At 43.6% G+C, this 14,099-nt stretch overlaps 1 protein-coding gene across 1 annotated transcript in view; it reads right to left on the reverse strand.

The window, feature by feature from the left end:
* Positions 1-526: 526 nt before the first annotated feature.
* LOC117872230 (serum paraoxonase/arylesterase 2-like) overlaps positions 527-14,099 on the reverse strand; it is a 49,773-nt gene continuing 36,200 nt past the window's right edge. The window contains exons 4-9 of the mRNA XM_034760486.1: positions 13,498-13,663; positions 11,404-11,530; positions 8,508-8,708; positions 7,429-7,510; positions 5,146-5,274; positions 527-1,996 (exon numbers count right to left, since the gene is read on the reverse strand). Coding sequence (XP_034616377.1) covers positions 1,838-1,996; positions 5,146-5,274; positions 7,429-7,510; positions 8,508-8,708; positions 11,404-11,530; positions 13,498-13,663 — 864 coding nt within the window. The 3' untranslated portion in view covers positions 527-1,837. The remainder of the gene's footprint in view (positions 1,997-5,145; positions 5,275-7,428; positions 7,511-8,507; positions 8,709-11,403; positions 11,531-13,497; positions 13,664-14,099) is intronic.

Genomic DNA, 14,099 nt, shown 5'->3' on the forward strand with positions numbered 1-14,099 from the left:
TGTGTTTCTGTAAACAACACATTCTCCATCCAACTGCAGTTGCTGTTGCCAAACTGCTGTGATTAGAAAGTAATCTAGTATTACAGGTCCTTAGATCGCAAAGTCACAACAACCTAGCCACTATGGTACAGGAAATTTACCATTTTATCACCTTGTAACTCACTGGTAGCATCCACACCTGAGTTGCTCACTTAGCACAATGCTCTCTCCCCACTAGCAGTACTGATGCTAGAGCCAGACGTGTTTGGAAAGGTGGCTCAGACAGCAGAATGAGCAGAGTCTAACTGGAACACGGAGGCAGGGGTAGCAATAGGGAAGGGAACCAATAGCAGTTATCTCTAGTTCTAGGTTGATAATGCAGGGGGCCTTTTTTAACCATGGGCTAGCATTCTACCTCTGAGACTGACCTTTTGCTCTCATGGTTTAGAATATTACTAGCTCCTCTGCCCATCCTCATCTGCCATGGGTAGAATTATAACCTAGCTGATTAGAATTTTTCACTTCTATTGTAGATGGATTTTTTTTAATATAGAGGATCATTAAAAATAACCCAAGTCAGAGTTCATGGTAGTTGCTTCCCCGTGCAGTCAACAGTTAAAGTTTAAGCCACCAGAAGAGTATGACAGCCAGAGCTGTAGGACAGGTTGCCTTGATACATGCTCCTCTGGCAGTGTTCTGCCAGATCCAGTACAGCGTCCCCCCATTGCAGATCAGGGAGCTTGCACTAAGGTGATGCTTTCACATTTTCTATCATTCCTCATAACTGTTCTGTGCCCTTGGCATCTCTCCCCACTCTACAGCTGAAGAAAGGGCGAGAGAGTGGTTAAGTAACCTGTCCCCAGCAACACAGCTCAGCCATGGCAGAAGTATGATTAGACTGCTGTTGCCCCTGATTCCAAGCCCTCAGTTCACTCTCCAAGACCATACTGCCTCTCTTCTTGCCAGAGAAACAGTGGCAGAATGCTTTAGCCTAGAGGGGATGGAGAAGCATATTGGCTAGCAAACAAAGATCATACGAGCCTCACCCATACAATGGATTAAACAGTGTGGACTGTGTCATTCTAGCAAACGGCATTATAATAGTTCATTTGGTAGAATCCTTTGGCAGGAGTGTGGCAGTTTCACACAGCGTGGAAATTAAACACGGAGTGCACAAACTGCACTCTGCGCTCAAGGCCTTCACTGTAGTGCAGCTTTCACCACTCCTGCTCTGTCTGTATATGGAGACCGCGGGCTCCAAGGCACTGTTTGGTTAAGGCATTTCAGACCTCTTCAGAAAGATTTTTGAACTCATTCTTTGAAGGGTTATTTAAATCATGCACCTAATACTCTTGTATGCAGGCAAGAGTATGTCCGAGAACAGGTTCATGAGAAGGCAACCCATGGGTTTCAAATAATTTCTGACAGCGTAGGGAAAATTGACGGAAAGTACTTGGTCACTGACCCAAACCCCGAAATGACATGTTTATTCAACACTGCCTCCATTACTTTACACACTAGACAGATCATCAACTCTCTCAGAGAACCTCTCCCTGAAGTCTGATCACAGTTGGTAACCCAAAAACCAACAAATTTTCTTTTAATGTTGAATTTGTAATTTACATCCACACTTTGTTATTGGCCTGGGATCTTCCACATTAATCCCCCCACATGCACCCACACACATTCTTTTACCTTTAAATCCATTTCTGTTCACCACTGAATAGAACTTATGTTATTTCCTTGAGGTGAGGAAGACGAGGAATACATTTTCACAACTCTTATTGCAATGTAGCTTGGAATTAGCAATTTAGAAGAAACTGAAACCTCCCCCCTCACAAAGTCTTTCCAGAGTGAACTATAGTTCACAGTAAAGAGCTCTGTGGAACACTGTGCCTATGAGCAGTTTCCCAGAATACACTACAGCAACTGAACTTCCCTGAAGCACTGAGCCATTCTCTGCATACACCTGGGTCACTGTAGGTTTTGCCGAAAGAATGTTCTGGATCCGGATTACCTGAAAAGGGAAGCATTACGTACAGTCAATACAGAAGTTATACTACTTTTAAAGAAGCTGATGTTAAGAGTTCAGCAGAGACAGGACCTTTTAAATAGTATATTAATTTAAGCTAAAATAGTTAAATTCATAGGCTAGATCATCATAATGGTCCCTTCTGGCCTTAAGATCTGTGCCCTCGCTTAACATAGGTCATAGAATTTCACCAAATGAGTCCTGCATTAAGTCCACAACTAGGAGCATACTATTCAGAAAGCTATCCAGTCTTGATTTAAAGACTTCCACCACATCCCAAGGTAAGTTGTTCCAACAGCTACTTACCTTCACTATTAAAAATTTGTACATTATTTCTAGTCTGTATTTGTCTAGCTTCAGCTTTCAGCCATTAGATTGCTCAATACCATCGTCTGCTAGATTTAAAAAAAAAAAACAAAAACAAACAAAAAAAAAAACTACTAATTCAGAAGTCTTCTCCCTCTGTAGGTACTTTTAGACCGTGATCAAGTCACCTCTTAACCTTCTCTTTGTTAAGCTAAATAGATGGGACTTCTTTGGTCTCTTTTTAGACCTTGGATCATTTTTGGTGCGCTTTTCTGAACCCTTATCAATTTGTCAACACCCTTTTTGAAGTGTGGACACCAGAACCGACACAATGTTCCAATGATTGTCTAAGGTAGCAGAATGCTTGAAGGTGAAAAGTTCCACTGCTATGACATGTTACAATTTTGGTGTCAACAGATCCCTGAGCTCAGAGTTTTTGGATGATGGCAGCAAGAGTGCATACAAAACAGTTTTAAACCCACAGGATCAGATTCAGCCACTCTTATTCACACTGAGTAGCATCATGCTGTGCAAGTACACCCATTGGTATTTTAACTGAATACTCTCTCTTAAATCACAGAAGAGCAAGGATTACAGAAAGTAGCTCACTGAGGGCCATTATAAAACCTAAAGAGTAAATGAGAAAGAACAAGGCTAAATTTGTCCTTGTTCTATTCTCAGGCAATATTTCTTTTACGAATACAATTAAACTGAGCTAGCACCAAACATGTAATTCGTCAACATTTAATTAGACCGCAGCTGCAGAGAAAGCAGCCTGGAATTGATTGAACTATCAGATGGAGATTTTTTCTGGTGGTCACTGAGGCATTTTAAGAGATGTTATCTGGCAAGGCTCACAATGGTCAAGTACTCACAGTTCATGCTCTTCAAGTAAATTTGGAGTCAAGCCACTAGGTAGGAGGGAAATGGAGTCTGAAAAGGTTGTTCACAGGTAATTCCTTTTAAAATGAAATGTTAGCTAAGGGGTGGGATTTTCCAAAAGCACTGAAGTGACTTAGGAGCACTAGTCAGTCCATGGAACTTGAGCTCCCTACCTCACTTTAGTACTTTTGGAAATCCCACCTTACCCATCCATGTAATCACCTTTTCCATGGCTGTGAGCTGCTCTCTCTTGGCAATTGCCATCTTGCAGGTCAAAAAGCAAAGCAGGCTGTGGCTTTTTCCAGAGCCATCTACTTTGCACTATTCCTGACCACAGCCCACCCCTTCCCAGTCTTCTTCACTGTACATACGTCCTGCCTTTCCACCACCCTGCCTGAAGAAGCATCTCCTGCTTCATGGTTCACAGAATCCAGGGTGAAGTCAGCTTGGGTACAGGATCAAGGTCCAAGCAGCTGGAGGGATTGTTTCAGTCAGGGTGGCTGAGTGGTTGCAGCTGTGCAGCATGTGGAACATAACTTGTTGGGAAAGTGGGAGTGTAACCATGATAGGGCAGGGGCACTGGGCAGATTAGACTTTCTGCTCTGTCCTGTAAGCTGCCATGCATCCGGTCAGTTTTACCACTATCTGATAGACACCAAGATGACACAGATTTCAAGAGGTATCAATATGGAGTTCATAGTTTTTTAGCAAGTCAAGGCATGGCATGTTGCTTGTATGTTCCTGGGAAGGCAGAGGTGAGGATCACAGCTTTGGTGAGTCTACGCTCCAGAGGGAGCACCATCTCCACACACACTCTCAGGTGACCTGCTGAAGTAGTGCCCATTGTCGACCCAAGAACTATCTGAGCCCAATTATTCTCTGTGCTGCTCCATTTAATGTCAGTTTAGCTCCTCAGATATCAGTGCAGTTACTCGAGCCTCGGACCGGAGTAACGAGTGGCAAATTCATACTTCAGCTGGGATTTTCTATGGGACCTAAATGAGTTACACCATGACTCCCATTGAAAGTCAGTGGAAGCCAGTTGCTTAACTCCAGCTGAGAAATTCAGCTGAGGTTTCCAAAAGGGGCCTTTCTGCTTAACTTATTTCCTGATTCCGATGCATTTAGTTTTACTCAGGAATTTTATCAAAAAAATACTTGGATTCTCACAACCTCCGAGCACTGGTTATTGTGGATTATGGCTAAAGATACCATATGACAGAACTGAAATTTCTCCCCTTCAGCTCTGAACAATTAGCATTAATACAGATGTGTTCCATTACCTACAGCCACCATTCAGCGCCATTAAATGCTACAGCGATTAGCATCAATAGCTGATTTTTCTGACTGATAGCATTACTACCTTATGTCATCAATATAAGATACAAGCACTATTCCAATATATATCTCCTCAATATATGTTCCATTCTATATGCATCCGAAGAAGTGGGGTGTAGTCCACGAAAGCTTATGCTCTAATAAATTTGTTAGTCTCTAAGGTGCCACAAGTACTCCTGTTCTTCTTTAAGCACTATTCCGTAGAAACCAGACTGAAGTATTCCTTTAAAACTCTGCATTGTTCTTCTATTTTGTTTTAGAAGACACACCAATGTCTCGCCTACACACAGATTTTGTACTAGTACTGTATAGCTATTTTGGTTAGGAATATGGAGGGGGGAAGTAAATTTGTTTGTTTTAATGGAAGTAATTATTCTAGTGTGGGCACAGTCATACCAGTATAAAGGTACCTTACACCAGAATAGCTTATTCTCCTTCCCATAATGGAATAATCTGTACCAGTATAAACACTTCCATTCTTGTATAACTGCATCCACACTCGGGGGAGGGAGGGTGTAGTTGTACCACTTTAGTTATATTGTTCTAAAGCAATACAGTTTTACAGTATAGACAAGGTCTAATCTTCCAATAGAATCTGTCAAACTAACCTCAGAACCAGGAGGATTCTCAGGATCATAGAAGAGTAGCTTCATGCCATTGGGATGACATCCTCCCCAAATATCCCCAGTGTAAGGATCAACAGATAAGTTATCGACTAGTGTGTCCAATTCCAGCACCTATTAAACAGGGGAGAACCCAACACAGTGACACACACGTCAAAGTCATTAACTTCATGAATAAAGAGGCTATAAATTTATAATCAGCATATTTCTCAAAAGGTATTTATGCCTTTCAGTAACACTTACAAAAATTTGGACTGAAACCACCATAAGAGTTTCCCCTCACTACACCTTTTGTCAACATGCACCATCTGCTGTACTGCCTAGATATGAGGGTGATGGGCACATTATTAATACTTACATACTTGCTTCAGCAACTCATTCCAGCTTCTAGAGCTGAAGGAAGGGTCATTAGCCCTAGTCACCTTCAAACCTTATGTTTTTATATAGGTGTGCATGCTGCATTACAGGCACAAAAGTTGGTAGTGCCCCTCCCAGCTAGGGTGGACAACCTGAATTAAAAAAGAAAAGGGGAGACTGACTATTTGGGTCAGCATGGAGAAGACCTGGATCACGTGGAAAGAAAAGCCGTCCTCGGGAAAGTTATCTGCGGGGATGCTATCAGCTGCCACACTGGATCATACCCATGATTCATCTTATCCAATATCCTGTCACCAACAGTGGCCCGGCACCTGATGCAGTGTGAAACCCGAGTGTAAGAAGTCGAAATTGGGCAATCATGGAAAAACCTGCCTAGAGGGGTTTATATCCTTTCCAAAACCTTTTTATTCATAATCTTATCCAGTGTAACTGCAGATGTTCCCATTTTCAGGTAACTATCCAAACAAAGGCCTCTTCCTTACAAATTCCTCAGGGCAGCGGCAATGTCTTTGAATATCTACGTACAATGACATGCATGCCAGTGGCATCATGTACAAATATTTAATATTAAAAATAGATTATCTGCATAGTGGGCTTAATCCTTGCTCCCCTTTGGCTGGGTTGTGCTGCTCCAGTGGCATAAAGCAGCCTTAAAGCTGGTGTAATCAGCCCCTTGAGAACTTCCCCAGCCTAGGGGAAAAGCCTATAGCAGCGGGTACTAAGTCATCAACTCAGAGCCTGCTATAGGGAGTGCGAGTAGAACATCTCTACATCTGCTGATCCCCAGCTGCTGGAATGGCCCTGGAGGAGTGTTGACAGTCTTGGTATTTCAGAGCAGCCCTGAAGTTGCTCTGGATTTTTGCTGGGGACTAGGATGCAGCGGAACCAATTCCAGAATCTGGGGTCTGAGTATGAAATCCCTGGAAAGGAAAGAAAATTGAAAATATGGAAGAGAAAGAGTTAATCCTGTCTCAGCAGGGTGGACTAGATGACCTCTTGAGGTCCCTTCCAGCCCTATGTTTCTATGATCCTTTGTGTGGGGGAGGGAAAGACATTAAAAAGCTGGCATTAGAAATAGCTAGGCAAATTGGTCCCCAAATCAGAACATCTGAATTCCTATCTGGAATTGTCACCTGTTAATTCACTCTGCAGGCATTTATTTCATGATCTGAAATTTTACCCAATTTGTGTGTTAACCCCCAGATCCCATTATTAAATAGGGAACAGTAACCAATTTGGGGTGATTTACAGAAATACCAACAACGGGAGCCCCTCAGCTAATACAGATGTGTGAAATGTGCTACAGCCTGTTCTACAGGCCCACAGCAACCACAAGCCATTATTACCCTAGCATACCATACGTGTTGCCACCATCTCATAACACCAGCCTTGTATGCTATAGGCCCAATTATCTCCAGGCAGGAGGGAAGTAACTCCCATTGACATAAAGAGGGAGATTGCCAAGTCCCAAGGCAGGAGAATTGGAATATTTATGTTCTGTAAATTGCTCTCTGTTTCCCAGTCAGATACTACTTGCTGCTCTGAAAGCTGCTTTCTGCTTGCAGGCTGCATTAATGAACACCAACTGCATCAACAGGTCGATAGCACCCCAAAGGAGAACTTGATCGGTGCCAAACTTAAGGTTCATTTTAAGGTTGCTGGTATTAGGATGAAGTGAATAATAATTGCTCATATGAAATTCCACAGGAATACCTCTCCCCTCAGTACCACAAGAGCCAACCACAGCCCCCCAGCAGTTTGGTTTGCATGTATATTAACACATTCCCTACCCCTAATCAGGCTATGATTGAAAGAGATCTAGCCCCTAAAGGATACACACTAAATTTCGAACATAGATTAGGCTCTTGTTCTAAGTGGCAAACCTCTTACCTTCAATTGAGTTAGACTCCAGTTAGCATGTTTTTCCATAACATGAATACGATGAGCCATCAGGTCAGCAATATAAACATACCTTCAAACAAAGAGTCTATTAACAAGGTATCTACACAGAGATAAAAGTAAATTGATTCTTTATGTGCAAGCCTTGATTTTCAGATGCTTTAAACCAGGGATTGCCATCCTTTGGCACGCGGCCCATCAGGGAAATCCGCTGGTGGGCCGGGACAGTGTGTTTACCTGCAGCATCCGCAGGTTCGGCCGATCACAGCTCCCAATGGGATGTGCTGGCTGCTGTTTCCCGCAGCCCCCATTGGCCTGGAACGGCGAACCGCGGCCAGTGGGAGCCGCAATCGGCCGAACCGGCGGATGCAGCAGGTAAACAAACTGTCCCGGCCCGCCAGCGGATTTCCCTGATGGGCCGCGTGCCACAGGCTGCCGATCCCCACTTTAAACTGATATTTTGAAATAGTTATAAAAATTCCAAGCTGTCCATCACACACTGAACTCAAGATAGATGGCTGAAGTACTAATGGTGTTCCAAGGTGTTTTAATGGAACAACCAGGACTCTGATCAATAGTGTCATAAATACATATTTTGTAAAATACCAGTCACAAATTGTACAAATGGTTAACACTCTGACACAGGCTCCCAGTACGTGGTAGTCTGTACAAGTTAAATGAACTGTTGCCCTTATTACAATTTTAGAAGGAATTTTATCCATTAATTCTTGCAAGCAATGCTAGCATTTAAAAATTGTAAGTATCAGTTTGGGTAAAAAGTAATTTTTGATATTATTGGCTAAATTACCACCAATAGTTGAATTAAAAAAAAATATAGAGGAACATACACTTTATCTTCTGTTATATAATCATTTCAGATTACTTATTACAACCATAATTTACAACGATCACCGAGTCAACTAACCAAATATACATCGGCAAGTCAATTTAGACGTCTAACCACACAATCTGCACATGCAAATATTTGCATGTAAAAGTCAGGAATATTGTCTGAGTTTCTTTTCATCATTTGGTCCATCAAATGTATAAGGAGACCAAAAGAGACTTACTTTTTGTCCGGTGAAATGTTAATTCCATTGGCTGAGTAAAACCCAGAGGCTACTTCTTTAACTTCTGTTGGACTGTAGTAGACAACATTTGTCCAGGCCAAGCCCAAGAACAACTCCAAATACATCAAGATGGAGTCAAAGAAATAGTGGTCATTAGTAGCATAGAAATGATCAGGTCCCAGAGCCACAATATCATTCACACTGAAATGAGAAGATAGAGAGAACAAATACAGAGGTTTGAGAATTAGTGTTCTGAAAAGTTTTACAGGATTATATTTAAGTTTGGCAAGGATTAAATGTTCTCTTTAAAGAAACATTGTGGATGATAGTTCTTGTATTGCAAGTCATACTGGACTATAGGAGAAGATGAAAGATTTCCTAAACCACAACAAGAAATTACGGTAAGTTTTCTGTTTGATAATGTAGGATTCTAAACAGAATATCTGGAGGCATGTTCATATAGTGAAAAATAATTATGTATGAAACTGGATTACAATAGAGAAGAGAGAGAGGTGCCATATGCACCTTTGAACACACTTAAATGGGTATCTGAGGCACTGGTAAACCAGATACCAGCTCACGCCAAGGCTCCTAGGCCTCACTGAACACTAACAAATGCATAGGTGGAAACCAGTCTGGCTCACCTGTGTGTTAGCATTGTTAACCTAGATCAGGGGTTCTCAAACTTCATTGCACCGCAACCTCCTTCTGACAAGAAAAATTACTACATGACTCCAGGGGGAGAGAATCAAAGTTTGAGCCTACCCAAGCCCCACCAGCTCAGGAGGCGGCAAAGCCAAAGTCCAAGCCCCACCACCCAGGGTAGGGAAGCCAAAGTCCAAAGGTTTCAGCCCCAGGTGGGGGGTCTGTAACCTGAGTCCTGCCACCGAGGGCTGAAGCCCTTTGGCTTTGGCCCAGGTGGTGGGGCTTGGGCTTTGCCCCCAGGTAGTGGTGCTTGGGCTTCATCTTCAGCCCTAGGCCCCAGCAAGTCTAATGCCAGCCCTGGTGACTCCATTAAAAAGGTGCCGCGACCCACAATTTGAGAATCCCTGACCTAGATCTTAAATTGTTAAGAATACGTTTAGACCTGATGAAATGCTTGTTGGATGTGCATCTACTGATCTCACTTATAGCATCTGTAGCCCAGGGTATAAAGTTATATTGAGTGTTTGCATTGTAAACATCTGTAACTGTGTAACTCAAACCGGAGAGAAGCCATCTCTAATGCAAAGGCTGGCTTCCTACAGGCCGCCTTTGAAACCAAATGAGCCATTGTGAGACAAAGAACAAAGACTGTTAATTGCACTCCTCACCCTCTCCCCCCCCCCCCACTTCCTCCCAGGAAGAGGAGACCTGTGCATGAACTCATCCAACGGCTTGGACTCTGGGAAGAAGGGGATAAAAATCCCTCAAGGAGAAACAGGGATTCTCTTTTCGCTGCTTGGACTCTAAAGGGGCAGGAATCACTAAGCACAAGCAGAAGACATCCCCTGCCCCGTTATATTGCCTGAGTTAGCCCTAAAGGATACATGGAGTTTGCTTATCATAGAAGTTTCTATTACCTTTTGTCATCTAAGACAAACTCATTTGTGCGTGTATGTTACCTGCTTTGACCTTGCAAAATAAAACTCTTATTTCCTTTTCCTAGTTAATAAATCTTGCGTTAGTTTATTACAGGACTGGCTACGAGAGTTGCCTTTGGTGAGAGATGCAGGGTACAACTGACTCAGGGTACATGATTGGTCCTCTGGGAATGGAAGCAATCTGAATATTGTTGTGATTTTTGGTAGAAGGAACCATCCATCACTGAAGCAGGCTTGCCTGGTCGGCAAGATAGCCCAAGGGGACTGCCTGTGACTCTATGGTAAAGCTGTTATAGCACTTGAGGAGTTCACACTTGTTAGGTGAAATCTAATTACAGAACATACAACCAATGCGGTGCTTGTGCCCTATTTCCTGACTGTTTGCCCTGTGGCTGGACCCCACATTCGTGCTCCAGTCCAGACAGCGTGACATTATCATCCTGAGTGCACTGGTCAGGGTTGGTTCAGTGTTTGGGAGGGTTTGTGACATTCTACTCCCAAACATGGAATGGAGTCATGTAGGACCAGATCCACAAAGGGATTTAGCATTGTAGTGCTCAGCATTGCAACACCTAGCTTATATGTGCCTTGAAAAATCACTCAAATACACAAAACGTGAGTTAGGGTATGTCTTCACTACCAACGTTAAAGCTCTGAGGTGAGGGCCTTAGCCGCTGAGGTGGGAGACCCCCATTCAAATCCCTTCTCCTCATCAGGTAGTGGGAAGAATTGAACGAGGGTCTCCTACATCTCAGGTGGGAACCCTAACCACTGGGCTAATAGGCTATAAGGGATGTTTGCTTTCTCTTTCACCCCCCATTTGTTTTTCATAGAGTTAAGGGTGTTCTGAGCACACCTACTGGAATGGCTCTTGCAGGCACGATGGGCATTCCCCCACCTATCTTCAGAGTGGCCTAGGCATCCAAATGCATGCCTGAGGCAACAGCCCAGGTGCAGAAACTTAGGTGCCTAGGGGACTTTTACAGCAAAACTGTAGGGGCCAAGTGAATTTAAGTACCTGTGCTGTTAGGCAGGGGTTATGGATTGCCGTGGTGCCTAAAACTGTGACACAGACACCTAAATCTGGGCTTTTAGGCACCCACATCCCTTTGTGGTCCAGGCCTTAACTTAGGAGGACAGGTGAGAAGTGTAGTAGCTTGGCAGTATATAGCTGTGAGGTACTGATGAGAACACTGGGAAAACATAAAATAGAAAGGTCCTCTAAGGTTTACATTGCCTTGAATATAAATTAAGCTTTAACTAATACAGCCTTTAGCCAAATGGAGACAGGTGCTGTGGTTTGGATTCGGTACCTTGGCAGAAGTTCGTGTCGGATAGTTTTCAGGTGTACAAGAGAATTTTCATCTTCTACAAATTTAAACACTTCAACTGTGCTCTTTAACTCTGGATGATTCACAACGAAGAGGTACACTGAGTCATCTAAAGAAAGAATGTGGAAAAATTGTTGAGTTTCACAAAAATGACACGGCAGCTTAAATGTCTGTGTCTGGTATGTATCTACCTCCACTGCTGTAGTATACAAGTGCCTTTTGCTGTATTTACACTCAACACCCCTGTGAGGGGGTAGAGGAGGATGCCAACAGACTGAAGGGCCTTCTACTGACAGAAAGAGCCTTTAGAGGATGGCGTGTCTCTATCAGCCATTCAGTACCAAAAAGCTGCAGAACCAGAGCTTCATTTCAGCCCCAAGCCAGTCTCCCTTTTTGGTCACTACTGTGCAGTGAGGTAGAAGAGAAATGCTCATTGTGCACAGGCTCTAGATGCCAGACAACAAAGTTTCAGTTAAGGCTCATAGCACCAGAACTGCAGTATCTGAACAGTGATGGATGCATTATATTTCCATACACTGAGTTGTCTTCTCCCACTCCCCTTACTAAACACCCATGCCGTAAAACATTCAAAAACTGCAATTGGTTACGGCTGCGATATTACAGGGCGTGCTGTGCCTCCAACTCTTTTGCTGTTTTTCTGGGAGTGTGACCTTAAATGATACCTTATGGGTCTCCCCTCTGCTCAAAGGGGAGCCCCACAGCTCAAAGACTGGGTCACTGACTTCAGCACCTGCTTCTCACTGGAGCTCCTCCACAGGGCCGGCTTTAGGACAATTCCCCTGAATCGGGCCCCTCGCCTAAGAGGGCCCCGCGCCCTAAAGAAGAGCGCCTAACTTAGGACCCTCTTTAATTTTTACTCACCCGGCGGTGCTCCGGGTCTTTGGCGACGGGTCCTTCACTCGCTCCAGGTCTTCGGTGGCATTTCGGCGGCGGGTCCTTCAGTGCTGCCGAAGACTTGGAGCGAGTGAAGGACCTGCCGCCGAAGACCCGGAGTGCTGCCGGGGCCCCGTCTAAACTATTCAAATCGGGCCCTGCACTTCCTAAAGCTGGCCCAGCTCCTCCAACAGGTCCAAATGATCTTGAACCCTTGTTGGAGACTTCCCCTCCAGGGAGCTATACAACCAGTGTGTTTGCAGTGACACAAGACAACCTTTCCAAAACAAGCCATTATTAGTCCGCAGGAACCCAGTGTGCAGGGACGTTGTGTTAAAATGGTAAAGAAAAGGCTAAAACACACAACTTTCCCTTAACCTGACAGCTTTTCCTTCCTTGGTTAGGAGGGTCCCTCTTTGCCCTGGCCTGGAAGACAGACAGCATGCCTGCAGCTGCCCAGCAGTCCCAGACTGGAATACTCTTCTCCCAAGGGAAGAACAAGTTCCTTCTACAAGCCCCTTAACACTTATGTCCTTTGTTTCAAGTTCCAGTGAAGGTGTTTTCATGTGTGCTGCCCTTCCCAGTGTTCAGTTTGTGGTCAGATAGGTAATCACCCACTCATATTCCAAGACACCAGGTGTCATTAAAAGTTAATAGTCTGGTGCTGTTCTCCATTGGAGCTCCAAGGTAGCTCGATCCATGTGTTTATAGTTCATTCATGCCAACCCAGATATAAATATGCGACTCCCACCCACTCCATTCAATGCTTATTCCTTCATTCCTGATGAGTCTCTTTGGAAAAAAGTTAACCCCTTGAGACCAAGTAGGCTTAAGCAAAAATACAAACGTGGTGGGTAAACTGAGTCACGCATAATATGCATAAAAATACAGACATTTCCCACATTCTCCATAGTTATATTCAATATACGGGGCATATTTTTATCTTGAAGATAGAGTGTGTCAGTTTATATAAACTGATGTACAATCTCAAACAGCCAGCTCTTTTGTTTTAATATAAAAATATCTGCTGGAGCATCACACTTTTTTTCCCTACCCATGTATCAGGTTATTGATGGTGCAACATAGAGTGTGACAGGGATAGCAAAGGGTTTTAACTATAATAAATAATAATTATAAAGCTCTAGGTTGAGATTTCTTGTCTTCATTTAACAGTCTTCTTACCTTTGTCTATGTACGTGCTGATCCCATGAGGGTTAAATGATGCCAGATCAAACCCACGGCTGATTCTCAGTTCTACTGCTCTTGGGTTTTCATCATTCAAATCCATCAGAAATATTTCACCTGGCGTGTCTGGAGCAAAGCTTTTTAACCCTGGATATTTTAAACCCTTTAAGATTAAGTAAACACAACAAGAAAGTTAAGAGGATCCTAATAAAGCTACCGAGACTAACTCTCTGTTTTGGTTTGTGGATACACCTCATGATACAGCAACAACCGTACTAATCTGTCTCTTTCCTGTTTTTTGTTTTGTTTCATGTTTTCCCTAATCAATTGATCCCTCCTTAACTCTCACTATTCTGCCTGCATCCTCCTCATGTTGCAACCTACCTACCCCAGACACATTTGTGCACCCTCTGCACCATATACTGCTGATGCCCCCATCACCACCGAATATTCTCACAGTGCTACTGCCTCTCCACATCCATCTGCTGCTACGACACCCTTCCACAAAGAAAATCCCTCGTTTTGCTGCATCCCAGAGACATCCCTTCCCCACTGTTTTTCTAAACACCCCGCCCTACAAATTGCCACAACATCCACAG

Source organism: Trachemys scripta, chromosome 2, assembly GCF_013100865.1.
Source record: "Trachemys scripta elegans isolate TJP31775 chromosome 2, CAS_Tse_1.0, whole genome shotgun sequence".
In the NCBI taxonomy this organism is placed as follows: domain Eukaryota; kingdom Metazoa; phylum Chordata; order Testudines; family Emydidae; genus Trachemys; species Trachemys scripta.